This window comes from Canis aureus, chromosome 25 (assembly GCF_053574225.1).
Source record: "Canis aureus isolate CA01 chromosome 25, VMU_Caureus_v.1.0, whole genome shotgun sequence".
Taxonomy (NCBI): Eukaryota; Metazoa; Chordata; class Mammalia; order Carnivora; family Canidae; genus Canis; species Canis aureus.
The window spans coordinates 46,507,863-46,529,882 of NC_135635.1; the positions used below are offsets into that span (position 1 = coordinate 46,507,863).

The window sequence follows — 22,020 nt, forward strand, 5'->3', positions numbered from 1 at the left end:
CAGAAGCCATCTTCACCTAACAGACATGTGCAGGGCTCAGGGGAGGGCAGACTCAAATCCGAGCCCCAGAGAACCTTGTGAAGAAGGTATATGATGTTCTGGGGACATTTTTCATTCAGAAAAGAGAGCTGAAAATAGCTGGGCTGTCGCCTGGGACAGGACGGTGAGTGTGTGTGTCCTGTGGTCACACAGTGGAGATGGTATGGTTTCAACTGCCCTCAGGTGCTGCCCAGGCCTTTCTGAATTGTAGGCCCCAACCCACTACTGTCTTTGAGGCACAGACGCCCTGTTAGAACTTTCTCTAACCCCTCTCCCTCCTTTAACTTCACTGTATCCACACAGAGCTACAAGAGCCCTTGGAAATCAGAAAATGGAATAAATACCCAAGAGCCCTTCCACACTGAGGGTTTGCTTCTCAGGAGGGCTGCGTGGCCATATTATCTCCCAAGTCTGGGGCCTTGCGAGGGATGAGTTCCGATCCACAGTGCCCTACTTGGCACAGAATCCAGGTCAGGGTCCTGGACTGGTTCTTTAAGAGCAAACACTCCTCTCTAACCCACAAATGTACAGAGCACACAGGATGATAGGGCACATTCCTCACTGACTTAACCTCTGTCTACTGCTAAATTCATCGTGCCTGTCCCAACGTCCTCCAGACTCAGGGGCATGAGCAACTTCTTCCTCCTGTCACTCTGGACATGGGTGGATGCTATTCCACATGGGATTTCTGAGGACAATGCCGGTAGCTTGCTGAAAATCTAGTGAATCTCTGAGCGTGGAATGTCTCTGTCTTCTTCCCAAGAATGAAACACAGGAACTCTTGCCATTGAAACAAATAAGCCCCAGCTGTTCACTAAAAAGAAAATGCCCAAGAGAAGAACTCCCTTTATGTGTCTCTTACTTGAGCCTGGGCTGGGCTCAGGATTCAGCTGTACCTGCTGGGAGCTCAGAAGAGGGTGCTCACTTCACCCCGGGCTTGAGATTTGCTTTCCTTTTCTTCCACCTCATCAAAGACCAATCAATCCTACACAGAGGATTGGGCTAGGCTTGACCCCTTCTGGAGCCCCACCATAGGGCCTACATACCTCTCGCCTGGACTTCTGGGAGGACCTCTCAAGGATGTCATCACTGGACAGGTCTGAGTCCTCGGAGAAGCTCAACTGGCGCCGCAGGTGCAGCTCTAAGGGGATGGAAATGAGAGACAAATCGAGGACACCACAGTGCTTACCTGATTTCTACACTCGCCTGAGCCACCCAGGGGAGCAGGACAGAAGTTGGATTTCTTTCCAGTTCGAGTGACTCTTAACCCAGGGCCAACACCACGTAGACGGTGCTGCAAAGACAGCCAGCCTTGCTCCTCCCCAAGGGGCCACCGCTCCACCTTGCTCAGAATCAGGCCCTCCTCTGGCGTCATGTGGCTTGAGAAAGGGCACAGGCCTCCCAAGTCTCCCTTACTCAGTTCCAAGCTGAGTTTTAGAATTATTCTATCCTGCAGAATATGCCCTGCAAGCCCACGGTTCCGTTTCCTTCTTCCTCACCCTGTTAGCATAGCTCCTAGGAACCCTCGGGGATGCAGCACAAGCAATGGATTTTCTGAGAAAAACCAATGGCTGGAGGACAGCCCCCTCATGCCCTGCCCTAGGACGGGTCTCTTGGTGTCGACCTACCTGCTCTCACAACAGGGGACATCTTGTGCTTGCCAGAGTCCACAGTGGCACCGCTGGAAGGGGTGCTGGAACAGGACTTGTCATCACCCTTCTTCTTTTTGTCCTTCTTGTACCCGGAAAAGACCGACTTCCACAGGGACTTGGGCTTGGCAGCAGCTTCCTCCAGAAGGCTTGGGCTGGGCTTCTCCGGGGGCCGGCCCTCACCTTTGGACTTCTTCTCTTTCTTGTTTCTGCGGGGGGAGAAGAGTGACGATCTCTTCTTGCTCTTCCCACTGGAGCCCTCGGATGAGGTGACCGAACCATCTGGGCCCCCTGAGTCCGATGGTGGGGAGAGGACCTCCTCACTAGTGGCTTCGTGCTTCAGGGCAGGCTCCCTGGGGCCTTTGAGAACTGGGCGTCTAGGGGACTTGGGGCTGAGGTCTTTGCCCTTGGAGGGAACAGAGGAGGCTTTGTGGGAGGTGCCTCCTGGGGGACTGGAGGTCCCAGCCGCCATCTCCATTTCCTTCATCTTACTCAGCTGCTTGGCCATAGCGTCTCTCAACGCCTGGCTCTTCACAGACTTCTCCCTGGCTCGCATGCGCTCCTCAGCCAGCTCCTTGGCTTCTGGAGAGACTAAGGGCAGGCCCCTCTTCTGTGGCTGGACCCCACTCTCCAGAGTAGGCAACCTACCATTCTCCTTGGCTAGGGGTGGGTGGAGGGGCCTCTCCGTGCGGGGCCAGTAGGAGGGGGGTGTGAAGAACTTCTCCTGGAGACTCGAGTCCTCGGTCTTGTCATCATAGGTGTCCTCCACATCATCGGCAAATGGGATCTCATCCACGCTCTCCACAAACGACTTCCGCATCTCCTCTTGGAGGGGCTGGGTGGGCTCCCGGGGGGCCCGCATGAACGACGCAGGTGGTGGTGGTGGAATCACCGAGGCCTTGGGCTCGGCGTCCTTATGCTCATGAGTCTGATATGGCTTCCTCCGAAGAGTTGCGGGTTCCTCGTCTTGGGGTGGTGGTGGCGGTGGGCTTGAAGGGGGAGTGAGCATGGTGGAGTCTGATGTGTTGAAGCTCTGGCTGCCCAAAGTCTTCATGTTGGAGGAGCTCCCGTGAAGGCCCAGCCCGGAGCTGCTCGACAGATCTCTCCTCTCCTCCTGGGAGCTTTTCAGCTCTCTGTCCGACGGGGACTTGGGGGTTGGCAGGAAGGGCTGGTCACCGTCTGACTTCGGCAGGCCTAGTCTCTTAGGAACAGGTGGAGGCTTCAGAAGCTGGAGTCCCTCCCCCTCGGGAGACTTCTCCACTGCATAGGATTTTAGGGACACTGGTTTAAAGGCAGGCGAAGGGAAGCTGGGCTCATACACCTTGCTCCGATCCACTGGTGTGAGCCCGAGGCTGCGGCGGATCTCGGCGCTCTTCATCCAGAACTCTGCCACCAGGTCATTCCGCTTCAGGGCCTCATCCACAGCGAGAGGGCTGCCCAGCCTGTCCTTGGTGTCCCCTTGGTTCTTCAAGGGGAGGGGAACCACTGGGATAGATGTTTTGGCTGAAACAGGCTGGAGCCGTATGGGGGACTTGGTGGGGGATGGGGCCGTGGTCTCAGAGGAAGGCTGAGGCTGGGAGCAAATGGGGAGCTGGGTGCTGGTGGGGGTGGAGGTGGCCAAAGGCGACAGGCACTGCGAGCTCACTGGGGAGGTAGGTGTCCTGGCTTCTGGCAGAGCCACTGGCTGAGAACGGATGGGGGAGCATGCAGCTCTCTGACTGCAGGGCACTTCCACCTTGGGCTTCACTTTGGGGAGCAAAGGCTTGGGGAAAAGGTTCTCTTCGGGCAATTTTGCCTTGGTGACAACAGAGACAAGTGGGATTTGGGCCCCCTGCAGAAAAGGAAGATAGAAGCTGCTAAGAAGGCAGGGTTCAGTGGTCAGTAGAAACCCACTGGGAGCTCTCTCACAAACAACCTGTGTTTATGAAACTAATTCTTCTCTTTGTCCTTTAGGCTGTCATTTAAATGGCTCCAGGAGAGTGGTTCTCACTTTCTGCTCTACTTGTTCCATTTTTTTTAAGATTATTTTTTATTTTTTTTTTAAGATTTTTTTTAAAAGATTATTTATTTATTTATTCATAGAGACACAGAGAGAGAAAGGCAGAGACACAGGCAGAGGGAGAAGCAGGCACCATGCAGAGAGCCTGACGTGGGACTCGATCCAGGGTCTCCAGGATCACACCCTAGGCTGTAGGCGGCGCTAAACCGCTGTGCCACCGGGGCTGCCCTACTTGTTCCATTTTTAAAGCCACTCCACTTTGTTGAACAGACTCAGCTTTCAGGGTTTGATTCATCTAAACACATCTTAGGGGATCCCTGAGTGGTGCAGCGGTTTAGCGCCTGCCTTTGGCCCAGGGCGCGATCCTGGAGACCTGGGATCGAATCCCACGTCGGGCTCCCGGTGCATGGAGCCTGCTTCTCCCTCTGCCTATGTTTCTGCCTCTCTCTCTCTCACTGTGTGCCTATCATAAAAACAAAAACAAAAACAAAAACAAAAAACCACATCTTAAATTCTCTGTGCGCTGAGATGGACTCTGGCCACAGCACACTGATAGATTCTGCTCTTCCGACTCCAGACCCCATGAGCTCTACGTCTCTGATGTATGAACATAGGGACCAACACTCTAAGATTTAAAACAGCTATTTTTTTACAGTCTAGACTACGAATTGCCCATCCCAGGAAGCTCAAAGACCCAGATATTCCTGTAAGAACCTTATATCACCCCACCCATGAGTCTCAGTGAGGCTTCCCCAATTTCATGGATGAAATCACCAAATTCATCTTACTTCTTAGAATCCCAAAGACCAAATCAAGCCAGTGTAGGTCTTGAGTTTGGCCTCCCTCCCCGATCTGTCCTTCAGATCACATCTTGTGAAACATGTTCCCTAGGACATACTGTTGTGATCTGTTTACGGAGCATTCTCCAATGTGTGGCTCACAAACCACTGGTAATTCAGATGCATATTTTTATTTTAAAACTCAAACATTCATTTTAACCTAACACTAAGAAACAAATGCATCATCATATCAAACCAACGATTCCATAAAAATTATTGCTTTAACTTAAAAATACATTTACTTTTAAAATGGTGTGGTATATAAAAAAAATAAATAAATAAAAAATAAAATGGTGTGGTATGATAGCAGAGTGACACAGTGGTGGGATGACCCAGGTTTTGGATTGGGGCCATGCAGGATTAGGGACACTGCCCAGGGTGAGGACTGAGCTGCATCCCCTCTGCCACTCCTGTTTCCAGCAGCCCCACTGAGCACAAGAATCAAAAAGTGGGTTCACATCCAGGCTCTAAGACAAAGGAATTACTATGTGCACTCAGGGTCCCACTGGTCCTGTCCCCCACAGTGAGCTGCGAGCCCTTACCTCTGCCTTAGGGCTGTGGCCTGGGGACCGCAGACCAGCTTGCTCCTCAGGGGACAGGGCAGGGCTGGGGACCCGGGTGAGACCTGAACAGAACAGAAACAGGGTATGTAAGTGGAAGCTCTATCACCTTCCCTTCTCTCAGAGGGCTCCTCTCCCAGCCGGCTCTGAAGGAAAATGCTTTCCAGAGTGTCCCCGGATGCCACTTCTGCTAGTGTCATTAGTGTGTGATCTGTGTGCAGCTAGGAGACGGACCTCCCACCCTTTCACAGCTCCAGAGCCCACACAAAAGGGCTGTCGGAGAAGTCATGTGCAGGGTCCCTGCATGGGGCAGGGGCAGGAAGACACCTGGGGGCTGGCATGCATCATGCCGACTCTGCTGCAGCTCCGCTCCCGTGACCTGTGTCCTCGGGGCTGCTCTCACCATGGTGGGCTCTCAGCGGGAATTCTGGAAGCAGTTTCTCCTGAGACAACAGACTTACTTCTCTCCGGATGCCCTGGTGTGACCTCAGGTGGCTCCTCCTCATTCTCTGAGACCCTCAGCTCCAGGTCTGCCTCTACCGCCTCCTGGTGCTGCACGCGGAGATCCGTCTCGGCATCCGATGGGATCCCGTCAGACCAGCGCTGATCTGGCGGGCCGAAGGGAGAGCACAGCACCCGAGTGAGGCCCTGGCATCCCTGTACCCGAGAGCAGCCAAACCAGTGTCACTGCTTGAGGTCAGGACCTGGCCCTGCGCCCTTGCTAAGCTCTGCCCACTGGGCCCACCAAGCTCCTGAGCCCCAGCCCAAAGTGCCTTATTCTCTGCAACGCTGTGCTCTCACCGAAGCCTACGGAGCTCCATTCATTCTTTTTCTAAATGCACCCGACAGCACCTGACGGGCCACAACAGAGTGAAACACAGCACCGGCGCCTGGGAAGGGTCTGCCTCACCTGAGGTCTGTGCTTCTTCAATCCCACAGCCTGCACTCCCCAGTCCTGCCTGGACTCCGCTCATTTCTCAGGCTGCTCTCTGCCCCCTTTCCCCAGCCACCCAGACTGTCATTCTTATGCCATCTCCTTGTAGGTCCCCTCTGAGCGCATTCACAGACCTTCCACAGGGTACCCAAGCTGCTTGGTTTCCCAAGCACAGCTTACTGAACGCAGGCCATGCTGGACAGTGGCCAAGGGGCGGAGCCACATGTGTTCAGGTTAGTGCCAGAACAAGGGGCGTGACCAGCAGACCTAACTAACAGCTGTCTCGTCTGAGTGCCTTGCTTTTTGCTTTAACATCTATTATCTTTCCGGAGTTTCAGTCACACACTGGGAGGAAGAGGGTGGTTAGCGCAGTGCAGAGAGGAGGCTCTGGGGTTCCCCGTACCATCGTCCAGCTCAGCACCAGTGTCCCCTGTGTCCCCATTCTCTGTGGCCTCCCCTTCTATCTTTGCTGGCTCCGAGTCCACATCTTCCTCCAGGTCATTCTCATCAAATGGGACTGTAAAGCAGAAACATTCAAAGGAAGGAAGAAAAGGACAGATAGATGGAGAGCCTGCCTGTGCAGGTGTACACAGATGGTGGTCTTCCCAGGGCTTCCAGGTGAACACCTTAAGAAGGGGGCAGAGGGACTGAGGGGTCTGGATTTGGGGTGCTGGTGAGGGCCTGGGACCAAGTACATGGTGCTAGCTCGGCTCTGCTCCGGCGGGCCCAGTGCAAGAGAGCAGCTTTGGCTCTGGCCACCCCCTGTCCCTGAGGCTGCTGTAAGCTCCTCCCTGTAAGGACAGAGGGGATGCGCTGCTTCCCCAGGCCCAGCAGACAGACACCAGCTGCCGATCCAGCAGCAACAATGACTCTCATGCCAGCATTCTCTGGACCTTGTCACATGCCACAAGTCTTAATCCTCACCATATATGCTAGAGGGTTGGAGGGGAATCCGGGGCCAGACACTTTAGGTGATGTGCTCATGGCCATGCTGCTCATCTAGCAGGTGCGGTGCTGTGTGCAGGGAAGACCCCTGCTGGATGAGTGACCGACGGGACACCTGAAGGCAACGACCTCCCCTTTCAACCCGCAGGGGTTGCAGCTTTGCTTGTGGTAACTCAGAGAAATTTTTTTTTAAAGTGTGTGGGAGGGTATGTAAAGTTCATATTCTAGACTCAAGAATAGCCCTTCGGTGCTGCTGAACAAGGCAAAGCTTGCGTCGACTTCATATTCCTCAGGAGGAACCAGCCCCTAAACACACACATACACATACTCTCTCTCTCAGACCTGTTCCCAAGCATACCTGAAACTCGCACTAACAGCTTGGACTAAGAGAAAGTAATTAAGAAAGCAACACGGGCTGCTTTAAAGGATGCTGTGAGATCCCAGCATTACCTGGGACTCACAGACCCGTCTGTCCAGGGGCTCTAAGGGCATCTTCCAGGGTTCTAAACACAGCCACTCTCCAAACACCTCTAGAGGTTCTCACTTCAGGAAAAGGGCTCATGCTTAGATGTATACATCCTAGAGCTGGAGGCTCAAAGCCCAGGGGGGCAGTGGGCAGCAGAAGTATGGGCTGTGGCACAGCTGGGTAGATTTCTTCAAAGCCTCTCAAGGAGAGGCTCTCTCAGGTCACTGGTCTCCTTATCATCCAGCCTTGTGAATCTGTATCCCTGCTTCTGGAAGCACGTGCACAGTGAGTGTGGCACAAACACTGAGAGTGGACACTAAGGTCTGAGTATGAAGGAAGTCAAGGAAAGTCAAGGGGCACTTTGAAGATGCTGGGGTTGTGTCCTTTCTTGACCTAGTCACAGGTGTTTTTGTTAAAAAAAAAAAAATTCCTTGGGGCACTTGGGTGGCTCAGTCGGTTAAGCATCTGACTCTTGCTTTCGGCTCAGGTCATGATCTCAGAGTCGTGAGATCCAGCCCCGCACTGGACTCCCCACTGGGATGGGGAGTCTGCTTAAGATCCTCTCTCCCTCTGCACATTCCCCCACCCCGCCCCTCCTCGCAGGCACAGTTGTATTCTCTCAGAAAATAAATAACAATAGTAATAATTCCTTAAGCTGTATAACTATCTTACCACCCCTTTTGAATACTCAAGCTTATTAAAAATAAGGTGATGACTTGCATCTGATTCTGGGGAAGCATAGAAAATAGGTTTGGGATGGACTCTGTGGAAAGATGGGAGAGTTCCAGAATAAGTTCTAGGCTGGCACATAGTGGATATCACACCCCTCCTTTTGAGATACCAGAGTAGCCCATGGAGCTGGTAATGCCAAGACGCTTTCCTGTGATGGTGGCATTTGTTGGGAAAAGTACCGGGGGTAACACTACTCAATTATTTCCATAGGTTTAAAGCATTTATATGATCACATTGCTGTTTCAGTTTGTCAAACTCTAGGAGTAGGATTTCTGAGGAACAAACAGAAGTCTCTGTACCTCCTCAAACCTGAGCTATCATCTGGATAACGAGCTCATGGCGTCATGACACCATTTGTGAAGTGGTAAGGCACAGAGGCCTCTCTTTCCCCCTTGAATTTTTCTCCTTTGGCAGTCACTCCAACCCAGTGGAAGTGGAAGCAGGGCTCATTCCATTAAAGCCCATCATGCCCAACATGTATGCTTAAATGACTCTGAGTCCCTGGACATCAAGATGATAATTTATACTCTGTCGGCAAGTGTCCTGGATGGGAGCACCAAGGAGACCATGACAAGACTCCTCGGCTTGGCACAGCTCCAGTCAGGATAGCCCGATCCCCGGCCCTGTCCCTCGGCCCCCACGTGGTTCTCCAACTCAGAGCAGCTACTAGGGAATGCCTGTTGTAGAGTCAGATAGGTACTAAGTCTACAGTCCTTGTGAGTACCTTGAAAGGAACAATTGTCACATATATCAAAAAACAAACAAGTGAGGGACATCAATGCAGCAGCAGCAGATGCTGGAGAAACGCAGCTCGAGGGATGGAACTGGGAGGTTCACCCGTGTTAGGATGGAGTGCAGAGTGCTAGAAGCTGCCACACACTATGGAAGCTGGGAATCACAGACATACTGAGCTTCTGCTTCGTTTCAGCTGCCAGCTGGGAAGTCCTGACACCCCAGCCTTCTCCACCATCCTGGGAGACTGACTGGTTAGGAGAGATGGCCAGCAGCTTCTGCTCCCAGGGCTTGGGTGTGACCACAGGTCCAGCTCTCCCTGCAGCTCTGTGACTTGTGTGCCTGGTGCCCACGAGTGAGGACAATGAGCTCAGAGACAGGTGGTGAAGATCTGGGGGCTCCCATCCTACTCAGCCTAGAAGCAACCACCAGGACTACAGTTCTCAACCAGGGGACAACACTGCCCTCCTTCAAGTGCTATTTGATACTGTGTGGGGCACTTTTGGCTGGGGCAGGAGGTTGAGGCTGCGTGGCTGACGTTTTGAGGGCAGAGGCCAGGGAAGTTAATTGTCCCATAATGCACAGAACTGTCCTGCCCCCACCGAGCACGGCTGTTGCCCACATTGAGAGACATCTCTCCAGAAAAGGTCAGGAGAGACAACGAAGGTTTCTCAGCTATCTCCTGGCCCAAGTATTTAAACAGACCTTGCACCTCAGTACAGAGGTTCCCTGTGCCCCCCTCTTCACTGAGGAGTCTTCCATAGGTCCTTGAGTCCTCAATGTCTTGTCCTCTGTAGTTGGGTGATTTGGTGGAATATTAACTGATTCCTCTATCTTCACACCCAACTGCTACATAACTGAACTACTACAGACTTTAAAAATCACGCTGAAAAAGTTCCTTTAGCTTTGGCCTTTCCCCAACCTTTATTAATAATAATAACAACAGGTTCACATCAGTTCTGTCTATGCTCTAGGCTCTCCTCCAGACCTTCCCTGAAGGGCGTGGGGTGCGTGTCTGGTCCATGCAAGGATGGGCTGCCTGAGTGAGGCATGCACGTGCCCCCCCCGCCCGCCGACCCGCGACCTCGGCATGCACTAGCAGCAGGACCAGAATTCTAGTGTTAAGGTACCAGCGGAGCTGCCGAGAGAGAATGGTTATGGTGAGTGGGGAGGGAACAAACATCACCAGACTACCTCCGGAGACCGTCTCCAGCCAGGCCTGCACTGCTGCGCGGCGTATGGAGGGAAGGTCAGGCACTGAATTTAAAACAGACGATAGATACAAAGTTACACAGGGTTGCAGACTCCCAGGGAGGAGAGCTGAGCTCATTTTAAAGCCCCAAACAGGAGAGAAACTGAGAGAGGTTACAAGCCAGAGGCTGCTCTGGCACCAAGGAGGGGTCATCATCCGGCTGTTAGCCTACACAATGGGCATCCAGGATGAGAAAAGGGGAGAAAACACAGGGAGGGTCATTGGTGGCTCAAGGCTGCAGAGCTAGCCCAGGCCAGTCCCACATCCCTGCTCAGCAGGGTCTTTCTTCTTTAAACACTCACTCCTGCTGAGTGTTTATGCTGCTGCAAAATAGTTAACAGAGGCTGGTCCTGCCAACAGGTGAGGACTTGGGGCAGGGGAGGATCCGATGGCCCTATCCAGGGCTAAATTTCACGAAGGCAGGAAGCACCTCCTTTGTAGACTCAGAGCCTTCCAGGGTGTGTGGCCCCAGTAGGCGTTGGATGGACTCACAAGGATGAGTGAGTGAGAGTCAGAGGTTGGTGACACCAAGGATCCATATTTAGACAGTGCATATGCTGTGGTCAGAAGGCAGGGAGGATGGCGTGGCAGCTGCCATATCCCTCAGCAGCCACCATCCTTCCCTCGTTTTGCTTGCTATTTCTGGAAGAAGTCAGACTAAAGTTTGTCTTCATGCTACTGTGGAACACAGACCATCTCACCTAGAACCCAGCACTGGACGTTATGCTAGCTAAAAGGCCTCCCGGATCTAAATCTCTTCTTCACACTTCATTTCAGTTCAAAATTTGCTCCACCCCCTCACCCCCCCACCCCATCCTGCCAATGTACATTCACACTCAGACACACCATACAGGGAAAGCACCAGAACATTTTACTGAGTGGACAGAGTCACCTTGTCTAATCATACGGGGAAAGAAAACAAGTTCTTGGTTGTCCCAAGGTCAAGTTCATTTTACTATTTTGCATGCATGGAGAAAGAGCTCATAATTTCTGAACCCATAGAGAACTTTACATATCCTCCAACAACAGCTAAGGACAATGGTCACAATTAACATCGGGAAAATAAAATCGTTCGTGGGCTCACATTTTGATCAAACTGATGGCTTTGGCCATAATGGAAGAGTCCTCTGCACCAGTGAGAGGGGAGGCAGGGACAGAAGGTGCTCTGAAGGGCACCAATCTTGAAACAGTTACCTCTAGAAGTGGAGGACTCAGAGGTTGGGACCATTCGCTCCTCCTCCTCTCTCTCTCGGATATGTGTCCAGTGCACATCAGCCTGGATCTCCAAGGGGTCGGCCGGATTTACGATCTGCTGTAGCCTCTGGCTCCCAACTAGTTTGCCAAGGTCAGAGGTAGAGGGATGAGGAAGAGAGAGATGACAGAGAGGAAGGAAGCAGAAAATAAACGGTCAAGAGAGGGAGGGGATAGAACACCACAGGAAAGGAAACAGAAAAAAAGTTACTGTGTTTGCCAGGGTCAGTTTGAATCAGAAGGAGACAAAAGTTGAGAACACCCACATACATGCGCACACATGTGCACACACACAATTTCTACTTGTTCCATGTGACTTAGTTGTTCCAAGCTTCTCTTATACTCTTAATTTCAATGAATAGAACCATACATTCCACTTCAAACAGAAAGAACTCTCCTTTCTGATGCTCTTTTCATGTCATCTGCATTTGAAGGACCCAAATGCCAAGTCAGAAAAAGGGGCAGGTTACAAGTGGCCTCTGAAGGGCTATCTCCGTGGGTCAGGAGCACTCGGCTCTGTTACCCAGCACAGTGTGAGATCCTGGAGGATGCACTGTGTGTTCTGTTCCTTCTGTGGTCACACAGAGTGTGCTTATTGCCACCATGCTGACAGCTTCGCCTTTAAGCCAAGTGACAAGAGAAAGGTAGGATGGGACAGTACCATTCTGTCATGAGCCAGCTAACTCATGCAGGGCGGAAACTTACTTTGCTGGTACTTTAGTGTTTATCTTTTGCAGCTAGAGAGAGAGAGAAAAAAAAAATCCCCCTTCCATAAAAGGTCTCATGCTGCATGCTGGTCTGTGGCAGGGACACAGCTATAGGGACAAAGGAGTTTGGGGAGGCAATGGCTGGGAGAGGAAGCACAGATCTACCCTGTAAATCCCAAAGCTGTGGGGGTTTGTGGGCAGGAATAAAGCAACACCTCTCTGCTTTTCCTGAGGTCAAAGCCCTTTTCCTGAAAACTCCATTTGGCACCCTGCAGCTATATGAGAACTCGCCAGCGGATCCTTCAGATGATTCCTGCTGTCAGAGCCCAAGGAATATGCATACAGCCCCCACCCCGTAAGCTCCCTGTCACTGGTGCTTGGACCATGCCACACAGTTGGGTTAAAATAAAGAATAGCCAGCAGCTTAGAGAGGGGACGCTTTGGGAGGGGGGATGGCTTTCCAGGCAGGAAGAGCAGGTGCCACCTGATCTGAAGGACTCTGGGAATCCTGATGGGAGCCCACTCTTCACAATCTAAGGGGACAATTTGGCTTTGGCTTTATCACCACCATGGCACCTCTTAATTTTTAAGCAATGGAGAATGTGATATGGACAGAAAGTACCAGTAGGGCCACCAGGTGTGGATGTGGGCACCACGTGGTGTTAAATGTGAGCTGGGAGCCCTGCATGCACTCTCTCGTTAGAGTTGCTGGTCTCCACAGATTGATGTCTCTAAGGTCAATTGGCTTTCATGGTGTTGGGTGGGGCTAAATACAGCAAAACCTCCCAACAGCTTGAACATCCTAGGACTAAGGAAGGTAAGTTAAAGAGAAAAATGTGAAGTCTTTCTTCATCTTCTAAGCAACAAAGAAAAGACAGTGAGCCTTCTCCCTGGATAACGTTCTGCTTCCTGTTCATAAATGTGGCCTTGGGGAGTCCTCAGCCTCAGAGGACTGTCCTCCTTTCTCAGAGAAATGTTACAGGGCACAGTGGAGGGAGGTTCTGGGCACCTATGCTTGTGATGACACCTATGTTGGTTCCGCCACTTACGAGAGTGTGACTGCAACATGAGGTTTTCTATATTAGAAGAGGTTGAGTCTTTACTAGAGCAGGGGACTTTCAGCAAAGCCTACCAGGGGCCCAGATGGGGGCCAACGCTCAATAAGGCTGCTTCCGGAGTCTTCTCTGCCTTCTCCCTGACTCCCCTCGTCTTACATGCCATTGTCTACATGCCTATTCATGAAGGCTGGGCCCAGGGACAGGTGCCGAGCTAGGCACGTGCCAAAGCCCGTCAGCATTGTTTTATAAAACGCCGATCTTTTCATGTGGGACCTGCTCTTGATGGCAAATTCTGGATGGCTGCTAGGGTGCCAGGGCATAAGGTGGGTGAGGGCAAAGCGGGTACCTTTACGTGTACCCGTAGTTTCTTCCTGTGACAGCTGCCGGAGCCACTGGCCTTGTAGGAGTTCTCTGTCCCAGGGGCAATACTCCCCTTCTACAGCAGGGGGGGTCAGACACCCACAAACAGCATCAAGAATCCCGCACGGGTGGGGGTGGTAAAGGAAGGGAGGAAAGAGAACAGAGAAGAGTTATCTGCAGGTGCAAGGTGAGAACATCCTGTCACTGTCTACGCAGCCAACGAAGCCCACTGCCCAGGAGACACACACACACACCGTGGGCTCGGAACAGTCCTGAGGTGTGGCTGCATCTGCCAGTATGTGTTTCTCCGGTGAAATCCCATTCCCTGCAGGTTGCGTCTTGACGCTAGCTCCAGATCCAGGACATTAACTCTGTGTGGGGGAAAGCAGGGCTAAGCTCTCCCACAAAGGGCACAGACTTTGACCCTAAGCCATGTCTGGGGCTACAAGCCATAGAACATATGAATCAGCAGCTCGAGATGATGATGTATGAAATGATACAAACAAAATAACCTTCCCCCAGATGCGGATGCAGATGTGCTGTGAGCACCATCGCCCCCTCTGACTGACAGGGAGGCAGGGGCAGCCCGGAGCCTGAGCCAGCACAGCTCTGCAGACACAGTGCTACAGAGAAAGAACCCAAGACACCAGCTTCCTGGACCAGCGCCTGCCTCCTTTTTGCACGGACTGCATTCATTGCTCATCAGAATGGGGAGGGAGGGACAACCCAACAAAGTGTGGCCTCTGTGGGCCTCACCCCTGCCTCTGTCTTTGGAGGGAAGAGCACAGGAGAACTAGGTCTAGAGAGGTCCTCAGGGGCCTGAGGAAGTGCTGTGCCTCTGACCACTCACCCTGGTGCCAGGCACCCTGAGGGCAGGGGAGGCTCCTTCCTTCTTGTCTGCCCCGCTCACCAGGGTCTCGAAGGTCATAGCTCCCGGGACAGCCCAGTACTGCACACCCCGTCTGGGGAGGGCTCCGTATCTGCTCAGCCCTCGGTCCTTCTCATGCCCAAATGCGGGTAGGACTGGGCTGCCAAGCACATCGAATTCCAGCAGCAGCAGCAGAGAAAGCTAGCACCAACTCTACAGGGCCCAGGGCTGTAAGAATTTAAGGTGCCTCTCTGATAATGGCTGGGAGGGATCGCCCCTCTTCCACGCCCTGTGCCTTGGAGACAGAGCACAGCGTGAAGGATGTGGCACTGCTGTCAGGGGCACTCGGGTCTCTACCTGTCCGGGTTTCTTTCCCACCACTCACCAGACTTTGTGCAGCCAGGGCAGGGCAAGAATGACCCTCTGCCATACAGAGGCAAGAAAGGAGGCCCACCGAGTTCCTCATCACTCCATGACACACACAGCCAGAGGTAGGCGCAGAATTGCAATGTTTCAAGTCCAAGGCAAGAGAGCATTTCAGAGCCAGCCAGATGGACTGAACACTGGGCTGATGCTCCAAACATGTTACTACCTGTCATCAACTTAACCCTGTTTAGTGAGCACCTAGCCCCTCCTCAGCGACAACAGCTCTGAGCAGAGTGAGATTCGGTATTCTGCAGCCTCCAATATCCTGGACTTGGAGTCAGGGAACTCTCTAGAAAGCTAAATTCCCTTTCTTCATCAAAATAATTTTAATGGAAAGTAAAGGAAAAAAAGAGAGACAATGAGGAGAAAAGGTATAACCTAATTTGCTGACCCTCTGTCTTCTCCTTCCAGTTTCTACTCAGAATGTGCACAAGGGACAGTCCTTCCACTGTCAATGGCCTCCTCTACCCCCAAAATTCAGGTCAGAGGGAGAGGCAGGAGGGATCGTCTCTGGGCGGTGGGAGGCATATCCCTGTGACTCCAGCCACAGAAACTTTACTGAGGCACAGAACCAGACTGCCTCAGGGATGGGATAGGGTCTGAGTTAGGAGACGAGATTTTTTTCTGACCTTCACTAGACTCTTCCTCTTCCTCTTCATATTCTTCCTCCTCCTCCTCCTCCTCCTCTTCATACTCCTCCTCCTCCTCGTCTTCTTCATGCCCAGGCCCAAAGCTCTTTGAGGCCTCTAGCTCCTCTTCACTCTTTCCTTTCAGAAGAGCATGGATCCTCACGGCCTCCTTCCAAGGAACACCGCCCAGGTCCGAAGTGGGCAGAGGAGGCTCTTCTTCCTCCTCTTCCTCCATCTCTGACTCAGAACTGCTGTGGGGAAACAACCACACAACCAGAGTGAGGGAATGATAAAAACTGAGGAGACAGTTGAAAATCACAGCCAGAGGCAAAATGTCCCAGCAAAGCAACTGCTGGGCGGGAAGGGGGAGAGGACACACATGGAGGGGTGCGGTGTGCTTTGCTGCCCAGGTAAGACAAAAAAGGGGAAGGAGAGTGAGTAGAGGGCCAGAGGAAATACACACATATGAGTGACCCCTACACAAAGCCACACAGGCCAACAGCCCAGTCTGGGGTTGTCTCTATTCAGTGAGTGGCAACCACACTGAGTCCAGTGTCAAAGGCCCTCAGAGACAGTAGGGAGCATGGAGAGAATGTCTCCCTTCATCATGATCTACTGTTGGGTTTGAGGAACTCAATTCTACTTGACTCAGGTGGGTTGGAAGGCTCTCGTGGGAACCATGGTAAGAAAGAAGAGCTGCCTCCAAGAGGCTTGAAATGAAGTCTTAGCCACAGATGGGCTGGCCATCAAGGCGTGTGTGATGGAGGGAAGGCAGCACGTTCAATTCCACAGTGTCTCCCTGAAGCCCCCCTGTGTGCCATGCCTGGAGCAGCGTCCTACGAGCACACACAGTTAACATGCAGCAAAGGCACTGTTCACTGAAGTTATAGTACAGGGACTACGGGAAGAGGGTGGAAACACATGTCCCATCCCTGGGGTTCCCACCCTTGACGACCAGCCACGTTTCCCACCAGCATTCTCCCCTTACACAGAGCCCAGAGCTCAGCTTGGCAGAGAAGCAGCACTTGATGTCAGAAGATGCTGGCCATGACTCCTGCAAGCCAAAATCCTGGATCTCCACCCTTAGGGCTACCACCCCAGAGCATTTTTACCCTCCTCCCTTGCTGGCAGAGTACGATGGAGCTGTAGTTCAGGAGAAAATCCCCATACACCACTGAATAAATGGAAGTTTCCCAGGCCTGGTTCATGGCCTGATAATTTCCCAAAAGCCTTTTCCAGGAGAGGGCTTTGCCCTCAGGGAGAAACGTGTCGTTGGCTGGGATGGAGGAAATTTGGCTTTTACAGTCAAGCATGGTCCAACCTCTGGCATGAAGAGCCTCTAACCCCAGAAGCATCATGCATGGGCTGGATGTCCAGTCCTGCCTTCCTGTGATGGCAGGGTGCTCCCTCCCCACTCAGAATGGGCCTGTGGAGAGGGAATCAGTGAACACAGTGTGTTAAGGTCAAGGACATTCCACTACTAGTGCTACTGGTACCTGTGCAGTAGAGAATTTAACCTTGTTCAAAGACAGGTCTGGCCTTTGTCTCAGCACCTGGGAGATAAACTCTAAGTCCCTGGAAGGTCCTGCCCAATGGGAATGGCTTTATTTCTCTGGGATCCTTGGGTTATGGTGGGTAGTCTAATAATGTGATTGGGGTGAGGGCTGACCACATCAGAAAGACCAACAATTTGGGGGTGGAGGTTTGAGTCATGCAGGATTACTTGGCCTGGAGACTGAGTTCAATCACACCATGTAGACATTGAGTCATTCAATGTCTAGGTAATGGAGCCCCAATAAATCTCTGAACACCCAGGCTTGGATGAGTAATAGTATAGGGACTTCGCCACACATTAACACAAGGAAAGTAACCCTTCCCTGCCCCTACAGGGAGAGGACCTTGGAGGCTCGGCATCTGTACTTTCTTGGACTCTGCCCTGTGTGCTTCCTTACCTGCTGATTTCAATCAGTATCCTTCCCTGTAATTAAACCATAACCACCAGTATAAACCTTTTAATCAGCCTGTGCATCCTTCTCAGGAACCAAGGAACTTGAGGGTGGTTTTGGGAATCCCCACACTTCAGCTAGGTCAGGAGTGAGGGCAGCCTGGAAGGCTGCATGCCCGTGACTTCCCAGGTGCCTGGTTCTCACAGAGCCACACTGGCTCTGCTCCTTACCAGCTGTATGACCCTGAGCTGACTACTCATCCTGAGCGTCAGCATCCGCAGCAGTCAGGAGGCAAAGCTAACACCTGCCTTGTAGAAGTGTTGTGAAGGTTAGGGATCTGCTTGCTTTTCATGTTTGTGTTACACTCTGAGACACCGGCTGTTTACCTATTTGTTTACTCATTTACATATTTCTTCCTTCATTCAGTGGACATTTTTGAGTACCTATTAAAGTTCACCCAGATAGGTACAAAAATAAACAGAGACAGCTTCTTCCTGTGAGGAGCTCACTTTGGTGAATATTACTTCATTCACTCAGCCACTAAAACTTACTGAGCATCTTCTCCTTATAATGCACTTCCTAGACATTGCAGGGGATACAACGGTGGCACAAAAGATCCTTATTCTCAGGGGGAGAGAAGAAGCAAACACAGCATGATAAAGTAAGGTAGAGCAGAGCTGTAGTGGGATGGAGGGTCGAGGGGAGGCAGTTTAAGGCAAGTAAAGCTAAGAATCTGGACCATGGAAAGCCTGGCATCTGGATTTTGACTATTTTTCAGTATTTAGTTAGGTATTATTTTTACCTTACTTTTGTGTTGTCATTTGTTTACTTTCTTACTAATAATAATGTGTAACCTAATGTATACCACTTAATATATTTCAGACATGAAATAAGGATAAGAACACTTTCTACACCATCTTAAATCTTAATGTAAATTTGGGCAGAAGGCAGGCCTGCTTGTCCTCCCCTCCTAGCCAGGTCCACAAAGGCTACCCCAGTGGTCAGCAGGCTCAACGGGCTCTCACTGTGGCTTCCTGGGAGGGGGCTTCCATACAGCAGATTCCTTGGACTGTGCCACGTCAAGAGGGCGGCAGCACTGTACGTAATGTAAGCAATGACCACTCTATGATAAGGGCAATGGGGCCTCACTTATAGCTGCTATGAGTGCCACACTGCCTAGTTTCATGACAGCCCAAGGACCACGGGAAAACAGTAAGTGAAGCACAGGAGCATAAAAAAATAGGGTGGAAAGGTAAACCATTGCTTCTTCATAAGCTACCAGCTTTCAGTCCATTTCTGAGAAGCCTGGATACGTTGCTTCTGGAAATCTGCGACAGGCAAACCAGCCTCCCTCCCTTTGTGAAGGACAGAGAGACAGACAGGGGTTGCTAACTGTTCTTTTCTGGACCACCATTTCCAAGGGACCTTGGACCTGGTCTCACCAGGATCCTAACGTCATGAAAGATTCACAATGTAAATTCAGAACCTCAAGGCTCATTTTACATTTTCTGGCTGTTCCCAGTACCTGAGTTTCTGGGTCTGAAGAGGCTAGGAGGAAGGGTGCAGAGGAGGAATCCACAGTGAGGCAGACCACCCTCTGCCACTTGGATGTCAGCCTAGAAACTTTGTAAGTGGGGAGAATCCCTACTCAGGACAAGACACAACACAGACAACCAACTGCTCTGCCCTTTTGGGAAGAGGGTGACCTTTCAATTTATAGCCTCCTAGGAGAGATGAAGGCCAGGAAATGCAGTCCTCAAGATCAGCACTCTATCATGACTGGTATCTGCTTTTGCATTCAAACCAATCTATTGCCCCCCAACCCCCAACCCCTCGACTGATATAGGTAGGCGCCCCCTGGACTGCACTCTCTCTGAGAGCAGGGACCAGGTCTGCTTGGCTTGTTGTAGTGCTCGTCACAGTGCCTAGCACTGTGTACACACAGTGCCTAGCATAGCCCAAACACACAAGGATGGAGCACAACCAGAGAAAGCCAGGGTAAGCTGCTACCTAAATTCACAGGTGTCCTAGAGATGAGGCCTCTGAAGTCCATCACTAGGAGCAGACCCTTTCAGTGAGAAGAGCCTCTTGCAAAAATCCTCCCTGCTACAACATATATCCAATCAGTGATCTCAAAGCACTTTCCCCGAGTTCCCTCTCATTGAGGCTATGACAGGGCCTGGTAAGAGGAAGCAAGAGCAGCAGGTACATGGGCTGGATTCTAAAAAAAACCAGATCTGTTCCACACTTAAATGAGCCAAGCAGAGGTCTGTCATGTGGGGAGGGGGAAGGGCAGAGGCCAGCAACAACAGTGATGGTAAACACTCACTGAGCTCCATGAAGTGCCAGCGGCACAAGGCTCTTCACATGAATTAGGTCACTTAATTGCACATTAACCCTAGGACACGGTAACGATAGGACTCTAGGACACAATAATATCCCATTTTTACCAATGAGGCCATTGAAGCTTAAAGAGGTTGAATCATTGGTGTGACAGGTCAGGATTTCCACCAATGTTCACACCACCGTCACACTGTGCCTTGTTGGACGTTCACCAAGAACCCAAGAGTTCTTTGGCCACCAGCAGCTGTCAGGGTGGCAAACCCAAGAATAAGACAAGGGCTGTCTCCTGCCTGCCTGGGTCCAACTTCAGAAAGTGGAGCCTGGGAATCTGGGTGGGCCCTACTGTGAAGGAGGCAGACAGCAATTTTGAAACACCACTTGAAGTTCTCGGGTGGTGTTCAAGGGAAATAGGGAATCATGGCTTTCATTTTTAAATGGATCCACTCATAATCAGAGAGTGCACTCTGACAACGGTGTAAACACTATTGCTCAGCAGATGCAAGAGAAGATGTATGTTGTCCAGCAATCTTTGCACAATAGATGTTTAATCTGTGCTAAAAGCAGTATCCTGCTCAGTGATGGCTCACGTTATAGCCTCTGCTGGAGAAGGGGTGAGGAAGACAGAGGATCAGTCAGGAATCTCCACTTATCTGTGGTCAGCCTTGAAGGAGGGCCAAGCCCTTTCAGGCTAGCCTGTCAAGGACTTTTGGGGAAGTCCTCTGTAGCCAGGCCGCCCTATTTGGAAAGGGCACCTATCGGCTCTAGTCCTCCCTGACTTTTCTGCAGGGTCAGAGATATGCAAACACTGGAGGCCCTTAGCAGATGGGTGCTGCGCAAGCCATCTTCAGTCCCCAGGGCAAAGTTTTCCAGCTAGGAGATCAGGAGAAAGCAAAACTAAAATCATAAAGTTAGTGTAGTTAGTGTTCTTGGGACACCTGGGTGGCTCAGCGGTTGAGCGTCTACCTTCAACCCAGGGCATGATCCTGGAGACCCGGGATCGAGTCCCACATCGGGCTCCCTGCAGGAAGCCTGCTTCTCCCTCTGCCTGTGTCTCTGCCTCTTTGTGGGTCTCTCATGAATAAATAAATAAAATCTTAAAAAAAAAATAAAGTTAGTGTTCTTTTGTCTTCAGGTACCTGTTCTCTCCCAGAGAAAATAAAAGTACTATTTCCAGGGTCTCCTTTGGAAGATGCTCCCCCTCCGTGCCCCAAGGAAGGGTCATGGAGCTAATTAGGTCTGGGCCAGCAGTCTCTGCGTGGGTAGACTAAACTAGGACATGGATAAGACTCACCCAGGTTGTTTGTTAAAAGCAGGTACCCCTGGTCTCCACCCCAAGCCCAGCTACTCCAGGGCAGGTCCAGGAATTATCTTTATATCAAGTGGCGTTTGTCATCAGGCAGGAAAGTAAGCTGAGCATGCTTACCGTGAGGCTGAGCCATCAGCCCTGCAGAGAGTGGGCTGTCCCTCATCAGGACAGAGCAGGCATGCGTGCTCTGTGGATGCTCTGGGTGAGATGCAGTTCTGAGATAACGTGAATGCAGGGACGGCTTCTGCCCTGCAAGCACCCAGGGGGAGGCTGCCTGGGAATGCCCAGATGTGCTGCCTGTGCGTCCAGCCCAAGGAACAGCTCATCCAAAGTGTGTCTCAGGTGACAGAATGCAAGTGCAAGGAGCTCTGCCCGGCAGACACCCTCTGAAGAACATTCTCAGAACTCAGTAAATAGTAGTAATAATAAAAGTTCTGTTTTATCCCCCACGCATTTCCTTACTGTGGTGACAAAAAAGCACCTAGCGTATGCCTCATGTTAATGCAAAGCCTCCACTAGGCTGGGAGACACGGTAAGTGCTCCTACTCCAGAAGCCCTGCAGCAGTCTGAGCAATAGTGATTTTACTCTGTCTTTATCTTGTTCTCTTTGGTGTCCCTGATCACCAAAATGCTCCATGGAGCACTCTGAGTCCTGTACTGACTCTGGAAAACCTGGGCACTAAGGAAAACCAGGCCATAGGGCAAAGATATTGGACCCAGGGAGTTCTGTGGGGCGGAAGGGCATGTGTCCCCCTCAGTCGTCACTCAGATGTAATTAAAACACTGGGAGGGCCAAGCACAAAACCACTGGCTGTGGGTGTAGCCTCTGGTACCTAAGTTTTCTGCTCTTCTTTTTACCTAGAGGAGGAAGGAAGAAGCCTGGATGGAGAGGTGGCTTCCCCAAGACTGTAGAACCAACTGGTGCCACAACAGGAACCCCTGATTCCAACCCTGAGGCTCCTACCACTGAACTGCCTGC

The 22,020-nt window shown here is 51.5% G+C and overlaps 1 protein-coding gene across 27 annotated transcripts in view; it reads right to left on the reverse strand.

The window, feature by feature from the left end:
* The window catches only part of MICAL3 (microtubule associated monooxygenase, calponin and LIM domain containing 3), a 219,473-nt gene that overhangs the window by 29,339 nt on the left and 168,114 nt on the right, over nt 1–22,020 (reverse strand). For 15 of the 27 annotated variants that reach the window (XR_013364536.1, XR_013364537.1, XM_077871749.1 and 12 more), the window contains 9 exons: nt 15,447–15,697; nt 13,510–13,599; nt 11,342–11,479; nt 10,090–10,152; nt 6,424–6,537; nt 5,548–5,694; nt 5,069–5,151; nt 1,668–3,519; nt 1,086–1,180 (listed from right to left, as the gene is read on the reverse strand). Coding sequence is in view for 25 of the 27 variants with exons in the window: in XM_077871749.1 (XP_077727875.1) it covers nt 1,086–1,180; nt 1,668–3,519; nt 5,069–5,151; nt 5,548–5,694; nt 6,424–6,537; nt 10,090–10,152; nt 11,342–11,479; nt 13,510–13,599; nt 15,447–15,697 (2,833 nt within the window). In the remaining 2 variants the exon portion in view is untranslated. Of the gene's footprint in view, nt 1–1,085; nt 1,181–1,667; nt 3,520–5,068; nt 5,152–5,547; nt 5,744–6,423; nt 6,538–10,089; nt 10,153–11,341; nt 11,480–13,509; nt 13,600–13,638; nt 13,895–15,446; nt 15,698–22,020 lie in introns of those variants that run through there. The other 12 variants (XM_077871773.1, XM_077871752.1, XM_077871765.1 and 9 more) reach the window with 9 other exon arrangements.